This window comes from Talpa europaea, assembly GCF_964194135.1.
Source record: "Talpa europaea genome assembly, chromosome: 16".
In the NCBI taxonomy this organism is placed as follows: domain Eukaryota; kingdom Metazoa; phylum Chordata; class Mammalia; order Eulipotyphla; family Talpidae; genus Talpa; species Talpa europaea.
The window spans coordinates 20704313-20722665 of NC_140084.1; the positions used below are offsets into that span (position 1 = coordinate 20704313).

The 18353-nt window shown below is 41.4% G+C and overlaps 1 protein-coding gene across 3 annotated transcripts in view; it reads right to left on the reverse strand.

The window, feature by feature from the left end:
• Positions 1–18353, reverse strand: part of TENT4B (terminal nucleotidyltransferase 4B) — a gene marked incomplete at both ends in the record, with an annotated part of 71205 nt that overhangs the window by 9343 nt on the left and 43509 nt on the right. For all 3 annotated transcript variants that reach the window (XM_084257867.1, XM_084257868.1, XM_084257866.1), the window contains 4 exons: positions 328–435; positions 1571–1691; positions 3758–3804; positions 5404–5527. In XM_084257867.1, the coding sequence (XP_084113993.1) occupies positions 328–435; positions 1571–1691; positions 3758–3804; positions 5404–5527 (400 nt within the window). The remainder of the gene's footprint in view (positions 1–327; positions 436–1570; positions 1692–3757; positions 3805–5403; positions 5528–18353) is intronic.

Here is an 18353-nt window from a genome sequence, read left to right on the forward strand (position 1 = left end):
AGGTCTCCTGCGCCATGTGGGTCTCCTTCCCAGCTGGAGATCAAACTCATGCTACAGTGGCTGCTGATAGCTTCATAGGTTGTGTCTTAACCCCTTGTGCCACCAGGAGGCCCCAATTCTTCTTTCTTGAAGTCACATTATACATCAGTTATTGGTTACTCCAAGAAGATTCAAGGAAAGTAAAGCCACTGCACAGAAAAGCAGTGTCTGTCTCTAATATGCATATAAAATCAGTCTAGCAAAATATATCAAAACACCATCACAGGGTCTCAAAACAAAACCTCATTTCTAATAGTTTCACCAAGTAAACACCATTAAGTCTCTGACCTTGGTAAAATCTTTGATGAGGTCAGCTGCTCTCACGCCATTCTGTACATTAAAGCTGATATCAACTTTCACTTCAGTAAAAGAATCTGTTAATTTAATAATAGGTACCTAGAAAGAGAAGAAACATAAAATTAAAATACTATTTTTTTTTAAAAGATTTATTTACTTATTTATACAAGCCCTGGGTACAGTCAGAAGCGCGGGAGGGTGAGAGAATTCACCAGAGCCAGAGTAGGGAGCAGAGCAGGCAGAAGGACCGAAGTACACTGCTGAGGGGAGCAGCGGGCGGCAGGAGAGGTCTGCGCACCATGCGGGACCCTCCTCTGGTGGCCGGGGAGCAGCCGGGGATCAAAACGGTGCTGCAGAGGTTGCGGGCAGTGTCGCAGCCCAGCGCTCAACTGCTGCGCCACCGGGAGGCCCATTAAAATACTTTAAACAACTTAAATAACATCAGGAGATAGAAGATGACTAGCCTTGAGGTCTCAACCTGCTCACAAGGACACAAAATATTGAGAAAGACATGCCACAGTCAACTTGGCCTGATAGATAATTTATTTAATTACACATTTAGCCTTTACCTCACATATTTTGTAATTTTATTAGTTAAGAAATTTGAAATCAGATAACATAAATATCTATACTTCAGAGAATAGTTTCCAATTCAGTGTAAGATCAAGAATTATGAATGTCAGAATTACAAGGGTTATGAAACGGTTTCTGATGAAAATTGCTAGATTCTTAAGCCGCACATAATAACCCACTGGCATTATTGGTCCATTTTGTAATACCCTGAAGAACAACTAAGGAGGGAAAATGTAAGAGTTATTCTCAAATTTAAAATGTTAGGACAATACATAAGAGATAGTAGAAATTCTTATTTTAAGAAAAAAAAAGTTGTATTTGCACCATGCATTAGAAAATGCATGCCAGCAAATTTTGTGTGCAGAAGTGAGTTTCCATAAGCAATAACATGAGTTGTTTTGCTTTAAGAAAATCTAACATGCAAAACTCCAAACCTCTGAAACAGATGCATTTACTTCTATAATGAACTTCCACGAAGGTTTTTCAATGATATAATTGAACAAGCTTATCTGTCTTACAAACTTCACAATGATCACAAGTACTATAATCATTAACAAAAGGAAAATGTCACTCATAATGTAACTGTGCCCATCAAAATTAGTTAGGTAAATTTCATGCACAAATAAGTAGAGATTTTAAGACAAAATACTAAAGAACTTACAGTTGCTTTGTCTAAAACTTTCACTGAGTCCTCATCTGCAACTTTATGCTTCCGAAGAGCTTCTTCCAGGGTCCAGAGGGGTAGATTCTCCCACTTCCCAAACACCACAAGGTCAATGTCACTGAATATGGAACACATGGACAGAAGGTGAAGAAGCAAGAAACTACTTGTTTTAACTTACATTCATGCTTAAAGCCTTCAAATTACATCTCACCCTGCTCCATGAAGACTAAATGTGGTGGTGACTGCTTTTTTTTTTTTAATTAATTTTTTTTAAAGACTTTCTTACACATATAATAACTAGGGTATAGGCCAGAGGTGTGGGGGGTGAGAGGATTCACCAGAGACAAAGCGGGGGGCAGAACAGGCAGACGGACTGAAATACACTGCTGAGTGGAGCAGTGGGCAAGACAGGAGAGGTCTGCTGCACCATGTGGGTAGCTCCCTGGCCAGCCAGGAATCAAACTTGTGCTGCAGAGGCTGCGGATAGCTTCGTAGTATAGTGCTTAACCTCTTACGCCACCAGGGAGGCCCAGTGATTGCTTTTTTAGAGGGAAGTGAAGGATGGTAAGCTTAGCTCCTCCTTCCAGTGACTTCACAGAAGTCAGGTCTCAGGAAACAGAGTGATATTAAAGGGGGAAAAAAGCTCAAAAATACCAGTTACTGTATTTTGCTCATAAATATTTTTGATACTAACAAAAGTGAGGCTTTCCGGGCCTCCCCGGTAGCGCAGCGGTTGAGAGCTGGGTTGCGAAGCTGCCCACAGCCTCTGCAGCGCCGGTTCGATCCCCGGTTGCTCCCCGGCCACTGGAGGAGGGTCCCACATGGCGCGCAGACCTCTCCTGCCGCCCGCTGCTCCCCTCAGCAGTGTATTTCGGTCCTTCTGCCTGCTCTGCTCCCCGCTCTGGCTCTGGTGAATTCTCTCTCTCACACCCTCCCGTGCTTCTGACTGTACCCAGTGCCTTATAAATAAATAAATCTAAAAAAAAAAAAGTGAGGCTTTCCAATGTGAATGAGACTAACTGACTAACTGTGACTTAAATTATTAAGTGTAAACAAGCAAGATGCAGAACAGTGGCTCTAACTTGCTACTGTTTGTATACACACACGAAAAAAGCACACAGGCACACCCCTCTCCTTTACACGCATAGCATGTCTCTGAAAGGACACGTGAGAAACTGTTAACAGTGGTTCCTCCAAGAACAGGAACTGGGGTTCCAGGCTTTTCATTACTGTAGTTACTTTTTATGTTTTTCAAATCTTAACTATTTGAAAAATATATTAATATTCAAATAATATATTTAAACTTAATTTAATTTTCTAGAAAATGTAGAATCTTAGGGTTTTGCTAAATCTCAGAACCTAAGTAAGGGATAATATTAATTTAAAATGGATTATTTTATGGCTTTTATTGGTCTAGGATTTACTTCAATACATTTCAAATTGGGATCTAACAGGATCAAGTTCAAATCAAAAAACATGGATTTCTACAGTTAATCACACTGCAATGTGCACTTAAAAGTGTAAGAGATTAGCTCTCTTCATATTAAGTGTTGTTACCATAACAAAAACAAAAACAAAGACACAAACATGATAGAATGTTTGCCCTTCATAAAGACCAAGGCATTCCACTTCCTAGGGAATAGGTAGTCAGCCCTCAGGGAAGCCTTTCCACCCCCAATAATGAGGGTGAGTGGTAAGTCCACTCATCTGAAAGACTGATAAAGCCAGGGTCCTGAGAAGACCAAGATCTTCCTTGGGGAAGAATGTGCCCTGAATTTCTGGGCCAGGATGCTAGATACTGGAATAGCAGCCAGTATACAAGATCTTTAAAAAGTGGGACCTGGCATTCCAGAGTCTACACAGCTCTATAGCACAATTTGGTGTTTTACCACAATATTACCATCTGTGTCAGTGGGTTATGGTATAGGGCTGAACAGTTCTCTGCAAGCTATAGTTAATTGTTAAAATCTGTAACTAACTGATTCATTCCATTGCCACATGCTCCTTTTCACATACTTGTATCACCTCAGTTTAAGGTGATCTGAAGTGACTTTCTACCTCAAGGTATTTCAAATAAAATACATGTAAGTGAATTTTTTTTTTTTATGTTTTGTTCCTATTCTTACACATTAAACAGCCAAAATGAAAAGTGCACAATCTTGAAAGCTTCAAAAATGTACTAACCTAGTAGGTAAATACAGGCCAGTTTTAAAACTTCCAAATATCTGGACCTGAAACAGAAAAAGTTAAGATATCAGGAAAAAAGCCACCAAGTTATGGAAAATGTTGGGTTTTGCCACCCTCTACCGGTACTTTCTAGTACTACACTTTTTTATGACACCGTGAAGCAGGGACCCAGAGTTTCTAGGCAGACATTTGGAATACAGTTTAAACTAATAAGGTTCAAACCCAAAATATATAAATTAAATAGAAAATGTTCGAAAGTAAGATTCAAGTCACTAGTAGTCCCTTAGAATCCAGAGACATGATCACAAAGCCTTACTTTCTGTTCTCTAAGCAAGAATTTTCTCTCTAGGTTACCAAATTAGGGCCAGACCACTGGCAATTGCAGGACAAAGCACTGCCCTGTGGGCGAGCTCCACAGAAAACACCAGGCAGTGCCATGATAACATAACGCTGGGACAGAGAACTGGGACACAGCCTGTGCTGGGCAGGTGTCTATGTGCAAGGAGATGCAATATAGAGGATAAGCAATGGAAAAGCTCAGCCTCTGACACGAGATGGACCTGAGAACCTAACCACAGTCACGTGTTTTTCATCCGCAAAAACGCCTAGATGAAATAAATCCTCCACCCCAGGAGAAGGGGAAATGATTTAGATCAGGGCTTCTCAACCTCAGCACCACAGACCTTTGAGGCAGATAATTCTTTGTTGTAAGGGGTTGTCCTGTACAGTGGAGGATACTTAGCAGCACCCCTGGCCTCTGGTCAATATAGAACAGGAGCACCTTCCCAGTCACGATAATCAGAACATCTGGGACACTGTCAAATGTTTCCCAGGAGGCAAACTCACCCCAGTTCAGAGCCAGATGTAGACCATGAAGGGTAAAGCATATGAAATATTTAGGCTGGTGTCCTCTTTTCCCTTTACAAACTATCTAATTTGAAGCATCTGTTTTGCCACTGGATGAAAAAAAAAATTTCCTGGTTCCCCTTTGTATAGACCCCATGACAGAGTCTAAAGAAAAGCTATACAGCACAACTCTAATGAGTTGCTTCTTAAAATGAACAGAATTGTACAACAGAACCACCAAAGTGCCCTAAAAAGTGAAGTGTTAACTTCATGTTAAAAGCCACAAATAAGAGGCAATCTTGGGCAAAAGTTTTGTTCACTGGGTTGGGGGGGTGGGGGGGTACCATGGAAGACAAGGAGAAGCAAACAGCAGTTCCAGGAAAGGAGAGAGCAGCTCATGCCTGCACGAGCTTAAGAACATGAACTTCAAGTGACGTAAGAAGATCCTGCTTGACATTTTCATTCAGTCATAAACAATTACATAACATTTATATAGACAGGTTGAAACAGAATAGTAATCGGGTTTTGATACATCACACTGAGTAACAGATCATTACAAGGCAGCCTGCTTTCTCTTTATACTAATGACTCAATATAGTTTGTCTTTAGAGACTGCTATTCCACACTGTAAAAAAAAAAAAAAAAAAACTGTCATCCAATTCAATGCAAATAATTAGGAAGCCCAAAATTTAAAAAAAAATTTAGTTAGGCTGTAACTCCATAGGTGTCCCCACACCTGCACACGAGGACTGAGTAAACACACATTCCACCTGTGGACCAACCACACAGGTACTCACGTCAGCGCTAGGCCAGAGCTCCTTAATCACGCTCTCAATCCTGTTCACCACCTCCATCCTCATTTTCTCCTCCTCTGGTCTTGGAGACATGTATTCATAAAAATCACTGATTTCTTCATGCAGACTGAAGGGGGGAAAAGCAGAAAAATTAATATGAGCAGGACCAATGTAATGAGAGATCACTCATTAAATAATCTTGTCTAATTAAGTCTTATAACTCAGCAGATGACTATATTCAGAGTTCCACCCTGATTATAACTCATGCTAAGCTAAAATGGGAACATGGAGAATTTAATCAAAAAAATCAAAATAATTATAATAAGAAATTTTACTTAATGGAAGTGTACTAACAGCTCTCACAGCATCCTTTGTTCGGCTGTGCGCTCCACTGGCTGGATGGTGGTGACTGTTCAAAAAATTTAAGGTGTAAGGCCTCTGCCTTTGCACTACTGATCCAGCAGATACAAGCACAGGAAGATATGGAATCCATGGGATATGGGGAAGCTTTCTGGCTGTGGGGACTGACCTCTTACCCGTCTGTAATCTATTCCTCCAAGGAGCAAAACAGCATGCATTTCATAATGTTTGCTTAGTGAACTAAGTGTCAAATGAACAAGTGAGCCAATGAATACTAGCAAAGACCTGAAAATACTGTCTGGCAGAGAAGGTTCCCGGAAGGAGGGAAAGCCTTCCAAGACTTAGAGGTGCAAGGCACACCCAGGAAGCACAGAGCAGGCAGCACAGGCCTTGGGCAGGGAGATGAATGGGAGAAGCCCCTCGAGAGGAAGGCAGGCTTTCAATGATGAGCTAAATAGTCCAGACTTTCCCATGGGAATGGGGCCTATTTAAATGTTTCTCAGAGTGTTTAGGGACTAACTTTAAAAATACAGCATTTTGGGCCTCCTTGGTGGCGCAGGCGGTTGAGCGCCACATTGTGAGGCTGTCTGCAGCCTCTGCAGCGCTGGTTCAATCCTGGCCAGCCAGGGAGAAACCCACATGGTACAGCAGACCTCTCCTGTCTCGTCCACTGCTCCCCTCAACAGTGTATATCGTCAGTCTGCCTGTTCTGTTCCCCACTCTCTCTGGTGAATCCTCCTCTCACCCTCCCACACATACGGCCTGTACACCAGTTCTTGTATAAATAAATAAATCTTTAAAAAAAAAAGATTTTATTAAAACAAACAAATAAATAAAAATACAGCATTTTAAGAAGATTCATATGGCACCCCTGCAAACAATGGATTAGCAAAGAGACAAGACTGGATGCAGAGAGAACAGCTCACAAATTACTACAATTGCAGGACTGGATTAAGCCCTGGAGGATGGTGTCAGGAAATGAATGGGCTCCAGAAACATCATACAGAGACACACAACAGCAGGCCCCAGAGCCTGATCAGCAATGGAGAGTGGAGAGAGGAAGCTTTGAAGATGGGGAAGAGGGGAGGGGGGCAAGGCAGCACTGAATAAAGATGGAAGGGAAAAGTAACTAGGCTGGCTGATGAGGTGAATGCAGTAAAACAAAAGAAAATGAAAGCAGCCTTCCTTACAAAACCGATGCAATTGTGAAGAGCTACCTTCAGGAGGGGAAAATGTGACAAGAAAGGAAATCTGCCAAACTTGTGCTATAAGCTGATGAGGTGGACAGCTGGCTCCAGGTAGCTAGGTGTGCAGGAGGGGGATAATCTCATGTCTTCTCAGTCCAGCATAACTGTGATGGGCCAGGAGGTCAGGAGAAGAGCGCTAATAGCAACAGGTGCCTAGTGATGTGGGAGCCTGAGGGGCAGAGGCGAATGCGGGTGGAGGGGGGATGGTGATCAGGCAAGGGAGCCACATGGTGACAGAACTTTGAAGGCATATGCCCAAAATTGCATGACCCATTTAGGTCAAGAGCAAGTTACAGGACTCACAGGATGCTGGAAATACCAGGAGACCACAAACGGTTTTGAGAAAGTTTAGGAAAGGAAAAAGTCTGAGTCCAAGTCCTACTGGCTATAACTTTCTCTACATGGAACTCTGATAACATTTAAAATGCAATCCACAGTTCTGGCTTCTTCTGATGCTTTGTTTTCAGACGGACAGTCAATAAGTTCAAGACTCAGGCCCTGCCTGAAGGCAGCTAAGTTCATTCTGAAAAGTGATGGCACTGAACTCAGCATCCATGGTCACAACATTCAGGTTGGCAACCAGGAGTCTTTCCAGGTCTTTAGTTTTAAAACCTAGACCTCTGTAAGGAATGATATGCAGCAGTGTAATACTGCAGGAAATCCAGATTTTAAAACCCCAGAGGAGTCTGCCAGTCATCCTTGGGTATGCTTCTGGTACCTTAAAATCTTTACCTGCTGATTTTTTAAAAAAAGTTTGCCAGGTTTTAATACATTCTCTAAAGTTATTCCCTTCTGCTTATTGAAGACAACAGGTAACACAATTGGTCATTAAGAAGTCTGCTCTTCATACAGGGCCTTGGGCAAGGATGAGGACAACAAATAAACAGCTAAACAAATGCATTTCTTCTTTTCTAACTGAAACACTTGTTTGAATTATCATAAAGCACGACACTGTAGAGCACTTGCTCTTTAACCAATGGGAAAAGCTCCTAAATCTGACTATCTGCTCCTCTATGGAGGCCAACTACACGTTTTCTAAGTAAACACAGGTCAAAAAAATTATTTAACCCAACTTCCAGTTAATCTTCAAGTCATAAGGAGCTGAGTAAGAATTCATTCTCTAAACTTACTGAGTGCCTAAATTCAAACAAAAAGGTTAATCAAACATGATTCTTTTTCTAGGCAATTTCTTCATAGGTAAAAAGAAAAACTCATTTAAAATAGTTTTGAGGAGGGTCTCCCTGGTGGTGCAAGAGGTTAAGCACAGCACTGTGAAGCTATCCACAGTCTCTGCAGCACGAGTTCAATCCCCGAGCTGCCAGGGAGCTGACCCACATGGCAAAGCAGATCTCTCCTGCCTTGCCCTGTGCTCCCCTCAGCAGTTGTATTTCAGTAGATATGCCTGTTCTGTTCCCCACTCTGTCTCTGGTGAATCCTCTCACCCCCCACATCTCTGGCCTGTACTCCAGCTCTTGCATGCATAAATAAATAAATCTTAAAAAATAACTAAAATAGGTTTTGGGTGCCTGATGTTCCACCCTATCCAACCACAGGCAGGTGTCAGATGAACAAGAGAGCAGGGAAGGGGTGGGGTCGCCATGCAGGCTAATCCCCAACACTATGAATAGAAAGAAACTAGCTATATGAGCATGAGGCAAACAAAGGAAATAAGAGATTTCTGAACTTAGTAAAACTAGAAGATTCTAAAGTCCCATTTATCACTGGGATTCTAGGGTTCTAATTAGTTTGGAGGCAAATTGCTACAGGCTTAGCAGACAAGCTCTTAAAACAAGACCACCTTACATGCAATAATGTTTCATGGGATCTTCCTCCTATTTAGGAAAAAAAAGGTTCCACAGATTATCCTATTTCTCTTATTGATGTACATTTGCCACACTGGAAGAGGGAAAGAAGAAGGAAAAGGGAGAACTGTTAATATTAAACAAAAACATATAAGCAAGCCCACGTCAGTGGTGTACGTAGTGTCCGTACTTCTTATATTTTTCAAAAACTATTCTGTAAATATATTTTGCCATTGAAAACACACACACACACACACACACACACAAAGTCCCATCTGCCAGGGTCATCTCCTTACCCACATCAAACACAGATACCACCACCTATCTCGCCCACATGTACCTAGCAATGTGCAAAATGCTTGAAGAATTAAGAAATCTTGGTACATTTAGGAAATAAATGTTTTAAAATAATCCCGAGAGGGTTCTACCCCTGTGGGTTGCATGATTTTACTGGCCCAGTGTCGTGTTATACGTAGGTGCTAAAAAAATCCTGAAGGAACTGAATCCTATTTATGGAGTGCCCACTTCATGCCTGGCACATTTCTGAGGGGCATGAGGACCTTACAACAGCTAAAAACTAGGCAAACTGTGAGTTTGCTTTCACATATTAATGTAACTTTATGTCTCTGAAATCATCCAAGTACACAAAGTTTCAGCTTTTCCCGCATCTGGATCAAAGCTCAGCATGATTAACTAATAAATACTGCTGAAGGCCACATACCTAACCTTACAGCTTCTCTATTTAAATTACAAAATATAGGGCCTCCCCGGTGGCGCAGCGGTTGAGCGCTGGGTTGCGAAGCTGCCCGCGGCCTCTGCAGCGCCGGTTCGATCCCCGGCTGCTCCCCGGCCACCAGAGGAGGGTCCCACATGGCGCTCAGACCTCTCCTGCCGCCCGCTGCTCCCCTCAGCAGTGTACTTCGGTCCTTCTGCCTGCTCTGCACCCCGCTCTGGCTCTGGTGAATTCCCTCACCCTCCCGCGCTTCTGACTGTACCCAGTGCATGTATAAACAACACACACACACACACACAAACAAATAAATAAATAAAACATGCCTCTATTTAAAAAAAAAAAATTACAAAATATAACTCTTCTCTGATCTGACTAAAATACAGAGCCCTCTATTATGATATAAGCATTTTCTTTATTGAAGGAGAAGTGAGCAGGAAAATACACTGACCGGCCCCTGCTAATAAAGGAAAAGTATATAATATAAAAGCAGTATGATTAAGTAAGTGGAGAGGCTGCCCCCACCAAAAAAATTAGAAAGAATGAGATTCAAAATTAATTTACTAGCATGAAATTTACATTAATACTAAAGTTAATGACAACACAAAAATGAAATGTGAGGAGATAGCAACAAAAAATAGTCTCTGTATTTAAATCAGTACAATCACAGATAGGTCAAAATAGAGACATGAAAAGAATTACTTCTGCTCTGAGGAAAGTTCTACCACAGAAATGAATTTTATCATGCTCATCACTGGCAGAGGGTAGGGAGTAAAGAAACAGCCTTCAAAGATTAGATTTCTCTGGTTATGAAAGAACCCGCTCACACCTATTCATCTGGGCTGCCCAGAGGGTGAAGCGAGTCCAATGGGGGCTCTGCATCCTCAAAATCAGAGGGAACATAGCAGCCTTCCTGGTGCCTCCAGGCTGAGGCAGGCAGATAACTCCCTGGATGCCCCGCCACTCAGCACTGCCCCCTGCAGTCCACCCAGCATCTGCTCAAGAGCTAATGCTGGGCTTCCCCGGTGGCGCAGCGGTTGAGCGCTGGGTTGCAAAGCTGCCTGCAGCCTCTGCAGCGCCGGTTCGATCCCCGGCTGCTCCCCGGCCACCGGAGGAGGGTCCCACATGGCACGCAGACCTCTCCTGCCATGCCCACTGCTCCCCTCAACAGTGTACTTCGGTCCTTCTGCCTCTTCTGCTCCCAGCTCTGGCTCTGGTGAATTCTCTCACCCTCCCGCGCTTCTGACTCTACCCAGTGAATGAATGAATGAATGAATGAATGAATGAATAAATAAATCTTAAAAAAAAAAAAAAAAAGCTAATGCTGCTTCACTAATGGACACCTGCCCTGCTCGCAACGCACCTGAGGTCACCTCCACATCAAGAGCAAGCTTTTTAGTTTTCATAATTGAAGTCCTCATTACTTACCAACTGCATACTTATATGAAGACATTAACAAAGTTCTATTCAATTACTGTCAAAGATAAGTCAATAACCCCCCCACCAAAAAAAAATTATTTTAAGATAATCAATTCTGACAAGGATATATAGAAAAGGCAATCACAGAATATGTGTGAAAGTATAAATTACACAATGTCTCCAGAAGTGGTTATATTAATAATTGATAAATAACATTTATATAAATTTATTTAATTCCCCCTTTCATTAAAAACAGATCTTGAAAAGCTATCTATACTTTCATTATTCACAACAGCTGAGATATGGAAACAACCCAGATATTCATCAACATATGACTAGATAAAAAAAATGTGATAAAACACCTACAACATCATATTATTGTTTTAAAAAAGGAAAGCCTGCTATTTGTAACCCTTATGCTGGATGAACCCTTATGTTGAGTTAAATATTTAAGCCAGTTATAGAAGGACAAACAGAGCATGATTCCACATAGGAGGAATCTAAAACAGTCACTCATAGAAGCAGAGAATAGCAGGGCTGGGAGGTGGGGGTGCTGGGGACTGTTCAATGGATGTAAGGCTTCAGTTATGCAAAATGCGTAGTTTTAGAGATCTTCAGTATCACATCATGCTTAGAGTTAACAATGCTGTCACTGTACAGCTAGAAATTTAAGAGAGTAGATCTCACGTTGTGTTCTTACTACAAAAGGGGAGCAGAGAGGCACAAGGGGCTATCAGAGGTCTATTGTCTTCACTGTGGTAATGGTTTCATGTGTGTCCAAACTCACCAAACTGAATACATTAAATATGTGCAGTTTTTGCAGTCAAAGATACTTCAACAAAATTTTTTAAAAACAACCCTCTTCTTTTCATCCCCCAGAAAATATTTCCATGAGAGAACAAGGATAATCACCCTAGTGTTAGCTAGAATGCTAAAAAATTTATAAATAGCCCCAATGCCCATCAACAGGAGCCCATTAAACAATCACAGGGGAACTCATTGATATTCCCTTATATTACAGCCAATAACCCATGAAAAAGAATGAAGTAGGGCCTCCCCAGTGGCGCAGCAGTTGAGCGCTGGGTTGCGAAGCTGCCCACGACCTCTGCGGTGCCGGTTCGATCCCCGGCTGCTCCCCGGCCACCTGAGGAGGGTCCCACATGGCGCGCAGACCTCTCCTGCCGCCCGCTGCTCCCCTCAGCAGTGTACTTCGGTCCTTCTGCCTGCTCTGCTCCCCGCTCTGGCTCTGGTGAATTCTCACCCTCCCGTGCTTCTGACTGTACCCCATGCATGTATAAACAAACAAACAAACAAACAAATAAAAAACATGCCTCTAAATAAAAAAAAAAAATTTTTAAATAAATAAATAAAAAGAATGAAGTAGAGCTGTATAAGCTAATAAAGATCTAAGAAGTTTCTGTTTAAAGGAAAAAGCACATGTTTAGCAAGATTCCTTTATGTGCAATAAACAGACACGTGTGTGTTTCTATTTGCATTATAAGTTTTTTGGAAGGAGAACTGTTAACAGAGATTACCTTAGGGACAGGGCGTGGCAGGAGTTCGGAAGGCTTCAATATTCATCTCACATTATTTTGTACTATAGCTTTTATTTCTTAACTACCAGTGTGTCTATTTGTTTGTCTGCTTTTCTAACAGGGATTATTATCTGTTTGGAGAGATTACAGACCATTTGCCTTCTTCTTTATATTTTCCCATGAAAGAATATGTATGCATGTGTACATGTATGTGCACATGTATGCATGTGTGCATTTCCCCTAACTCCACCCCACAGAACAAGACCTACCTACCTACTGTTTACAGTGATTAAATCTGAAAAGTGAATTGCTGGAGTGGGAAGATGGGGTAGGGAGATGTTTCACTTTTTAATAACGTATGCATATATATAGTCTATCTTTTTTTTAATTTATTTATTGTTTACTTATTTATACAAGCACTGGCTACAGTCAGAAGCACGGGAAGGTGAGAGAATTCACCAGAGCCAGAGCGGGGAGCAGAGCAGGCAGAAGGACCGGAGCACGTTGCTGAGGGGAGCAGCGGGTGGCAGAGAGGTCTGTGTCTATCTTTTAAAGATGCATATATGTTAACCACCATTGTATATTCTTATAAAGAGATCTTTATTACAAAGTAAAATATGCGTAAAAAAGCTAACACTTAAAGGAGACAGCCTCCTTACTCCAATAATCTAATCTTGCAGACCAAAAGGTCACATACACACCTGGCAACCAAAGAACCTGAGCAACCACAGAAGGGACGTGACGCACAGTCTGTGGGACAGGGCAGGCCCTCAAATCCAGGCACACCCCAGCACATGTGGAAAGTTCCTGCATGCCTGATGCAGTGAGTATAGTGAGTTTCTGCTGGTGTTTGACTCACCCTTTCTAGGGACTTTTATAGACTTAGATGGATGTGTATACACAAGACAAATTTCTGAAAGAATACAAAAAACTGCTGGCAAGAGTTTCTTTCAGAGAGTAGAATTATGGTCTGAGGTGCAGGGATTTATGCCTTTTTGTATTTTCTGATTTTTCTCAAATGCATGTAGGCACCAAGGGAAATGAGTAAGGGCAAGGCCAAGGGTGAGTCTGAAGACATCTTCAGGAAACTCTAGAATTAGATTTTTACAAAGAAATTCTCTCTCTCTCTCTCTCTCTCTCTCTCTCTCTCTCACACACACACACACACACACACCCCTCTCTACCTAGGATGTCACCTCAATCTCAGTAAGTCCAAAACAAAATTCTGTACCTTACCCAAAACCTAGTCATTCTTGTATTTTCCCCCTTGTAGTATTGTTTCCCCAAGTGGAGACTTCAGAGTCTTCACTGGTTCACTCTTCTTCCTCATCCTCTGGTACTAACAAGTCTCCAAATCCCATTCCTTAAAGTTCCAGTCCTTTATCTCTCCAGTATGACACCACAGTAGCCTCCAAACTGGTGTCCTGGCCCCTAGCCTCACTCACCCCCAGGCAGTCTTCCACATGATTTACAGGGTCCCCTTCCTAGACCTATTTGTGTCACTTCCAAAATCCTTATCAGCACACTACCTTCCTTACTGACCTCCCAGCAGGTCCCTCCTCTCCCCAGTATAGCCACTCAGAGCTGTGCTGGACCACACCATGCCTTTCAAGAACCCAGTCCTTACAGGGGCAGGCCCTGCACCTGAATGCCTTCTTAGTTAGCCTTTCAGAGCTCAAATATCACCTCCACGGTAAAATTCCCAGTGGCAGTTACTTTAGTAATGGCCTCACCCTGGTCTTTGCCTAGCAGTCAGTCATGCTTGCAGGCCTTCCCAATCAGACTCAATCTCCTGACTTCAGCTTTGTGTCCCCAGCTCCAGGATGCAACACAGAGAATTGCTTCTTTAAGGAAGGGACTTATAGCTCACAAGTGTACATCTATCCACACATATGTCCATGTGGTCATAAAAGGTTTGATACCAGGCAGGACCCAAGGAAATGGACACTTACACACGGCTGAAAAATGATATAATCAGAAAAGGCAATTAGCCTGAAGAACTACAGATGTCCATGAGAGTTAAAGAGGCAATTCCACTTCTCCAAACATAGACTAAGGAAATAAGTCTGCGTGCTAGGAGAAAACATCCAGAGTGAGCATGTAATTCTTTTAAAAGCCAAGGTTTAGAAGTATTTCATGAATAGAATATCCTATTATATCTCTATTTTACAGTCTGCACAATGTGCCTCATTTTCTAGAGTGTTGATAAGAATAGAGCAAGAGCAAGGTCACCTGAAAAAACCATGCCTCAGCAAGCTGAGCATCAGGCAAGCACCAGTATCACAGGGAAAAGGAAAAGGGTCTCCCTGCCTCTTCTTTTTATAGACAAGAAGCACGTGCACAACCCAAATAATCCTCATATATCCAAAGATTGGGAAGAAAACAAGAGGAAAAAATAAGGATGGTAAGGTAAAATTATTTAAAAGAAAAAAGAGCCCACATATTGCAAACTTTTTAGACATTTAAAACTAGTTTTCACAGGGTCTCCCTGGTGGTATAAGGGGTTAAGTCTCAGCACTCTGAAGAAGTCTCAGCTGCCACCAGCCACTGCAGCAAAAGTTCGATCCCCGGCCAGGGAGCTAACCCACACGGCGTGGCAGACCTCTCCTGTCTCGCCCGCTGCTCCATTCAGCAGTGTGTTTCAGTAGATCATCCTGTTCTTCTCCCCACTCTTATCTCTGGTGAATCCTCACCCCCTTCACCTCTGGCCTGTACCCCTGTTCTTGTATACATAAATAAATAAATCTTTAAATAAAAAAACCCTAATATTCATAGTTAAGAAATGTTTCGTTTGCTATGTCAAACCCATGTTAAGACATGTGAGTAAAAGTGCAGAGAATGAATATGCCTTGGTGTGTCCTAGGTCACAAAATTGTCATCTTTTTTCTTCTTCTAGGAGGTGTATACACCAGCTTTCCTAGAAATTAGAACATTCCTTTCAAAAGCCATCATGTATTGTCTCAAGTTCAGGAACATAGTTTTACTAGGCCAATGCTTTCAGAAGCATGGTTATTTCATTTGATTTCCTCTCTTTATTACTTTGAAGAAAATAATGAAAACCATCTGACTTCTACCCCCAAGCCTCTTTCTTTTGCCACCCAACCCTGCCACTACTTTCGATCACAGATAAAGGAAAAGAGAGAAAAGAGGAAAGAAATTGTTACTTAAGAGTTGCTTTACCTAATTCTAGTTATTGATGCTTTCCCCTTCCAGTAAAAATTCTGAACCCTGCCCCCCCCATACCCCCCCACCCCTGCTACCACCATTCTGAGTACATCTAACCAAATTTGGATAAAGTTGGGAAGCCCAAAGAATAGTTGATAGCATTCCTCAAGTAAGATCAAATCTCCTGAAATAAAAGCTTAGTTAATAAATTTATTGCCAAAATGGGAGGTCCTTAATATTTGCTGGGTGAGAAAAACAAACAAGGTCAAATCTCTCTCTTTATCTCCAAAAGTTCAAATGCCAATAAGAACAGTTCATGCCACAGGAGTTTGTTGTATTCTTAAACATGACAGTGAAGTATGGATGTGTTTCAAACCCATGCAATTCTAACACCAAATTTGATTTTTAAGTTTCTTATTTGTTTGTTTATCTTAAGTAGAAAGGCATGTTTTCCCTTGTAACATCTTCCCCCTTGTTAGAGAACTGGTGAGAAGAGGCACGGGGCCAATAAGAGGCTAACTGCCCATGGAGGATTCTACATATAAAATCCAGATATCCAAAACATAAGAGAGATTATCTGCTTAATAAACAAGAAACAATTAGTATTGAACAGGGCAAATGCCCAGTACATATTTTATATATTTTCACTACGAACCGTGATTATCTTGATAATGGAACTGGGAACAAGGCTAACTTAGAGAAAAGCTTTCACAATTTACTTTTTTTTCCCCATTACTGTTCAGATCTTTTGGCTAAGTGCTGGTATTATTTACAGAAGTTTAAAAACTTAAGTGAAAACAAAACCAAAACAAATTGCTTCACAAAGAGTCCATTTACACACCTACCAAGAACATAATGTACATAAAACCCACATTAACCTTATGAGGGTCTATGTTTTTTCGAATAACAACAAAATAAATTCTGTAAGAAATATTTATATTTAAAGCTGTTTGGAGAAGCATGCAGAAGAAAATAAAAATCACCACCATCTCCACCCCCTTAACGGCAGCAAACACTGTCAGTGGTGACTATATGTGCCAGATACATACACGCACCAAGCACCTGCTCAAGCGACTTTACTCCACAGATCATGTTAGAGTGTTAGAGTCAGTGGAAACACGCAGTGGCTGTGTGGTGGTCCCTACGCATGCCAGTCCACACTTTAAAAATGAATTTCTAAAAAAAAAAAAAAAATGAATTTCTAATGACTGCACAATATCCAAGTATGAGAGGGCACCATCATTTATTCTGCCACTCCCTTACTGTTGAATATTTAGGTTGCTTCCAGTTTTTCACTACTCTGACAATCTAATACTATCTTTACGCATAAATCTCTAGTCATCTCTAATTTTTCCTTTAGAATAATTCTTGGAAATGAAATCCCTTGGTGAAAATGTATCAGCAGTTAATGCTTCTGAAGAATATTCCTAAAATATCCCCCACCAAAAAAGTGCACTGGTATATTCTCCCACAGAAATCCGTGAGGGTCCTTCTCTAACTTCCATACCAACAGAGAGTGCTTTGTTTTTCTTCTCTGATTCCTAATAAGGTTAGGAATTTTCTCCTTGAGTAGTGGACATTTGTATTCTTTATTTTTCAACTCATTTCAAGAATCTAGTTCAATATGAAGGAACTGATGTGTTAGTTTAAAGTGCATGAGCTGGAATCTAATCACCACTTACTGGATCTACCTGGATAGGTGCTTTTACCTCTCCACCTTGAGGTTTTCTGCAGGAATTTTTAACAAGAGTTTAGAAAGTGTTTTGCATAGGGTTTACCGTTTATCTAGTTACTGTTTACCTAAACCCTTAGTAAATATTAGCTATCATTAATTGTTACTAACAAATGTTTACTAAGTACTATAAAGTACTATACTGAACAAGACATCCCTGCCATCATGAAGTTTAGAGTCCTGGGAATTCATCTTCAAAATTTTATATTCTGGGCCTCCCTGGTGACCCAAGAGGTTAAGTATTGACACTATGAAGCTGGCCAGGGAGCTGACCCACATGGCACAGCAGACCTCTCCTGTCTCACCCACTGCACCCCTCAACAGTGTATTTCAGTCAGTCTGCCTGTTCTGTTCCCCACTCTGTCTCTGGTGAGTCTGCTACCCCGCTCCCACCCCCCACACCTCTGGCCTACACCCCAGCTCTTATATGCATAAATAGATAAAATAAATCTTAAAAAAATTTTATAGTCTTATTTTTTTTGTATGTGCTTGTCTTCCTTCCTATTGGCTCATTAGCATTTTTTATATATTATATCTATTAACTTTTCACCATAGACAGTAGTAAATACTCCTGATAGTCTTTCCCATTTTGTTAAGTTTTGGTAATGTGCATATATTGTTTTTTCATTTTGATGGACTTACACCTATGAACCTTTGCCTACAAGAAACAGCTAAGGTAAATGAATATAATTGCAACAAGACAGGGCAACTCACATGCTCCTGATTCAATGTTGAGATGTACTGGGCAGCAGGGAACAAGGGGATAACCTGGAAAGCCTGTGTCCCCTCTAAAGGAAACTGCTGCTTCATGCTGGCCGATTGTTGCCACCTAGGTATGTGAGCCCCATATTGCCAACACATCCCATTTTCAAAATTAGCCAAAAATCCACACTTGTAAGAAAAATACTGATCTTAAAATCCTGACACAATTTTGAAAAGGTAAATGAAACAAGGCAAACCTTA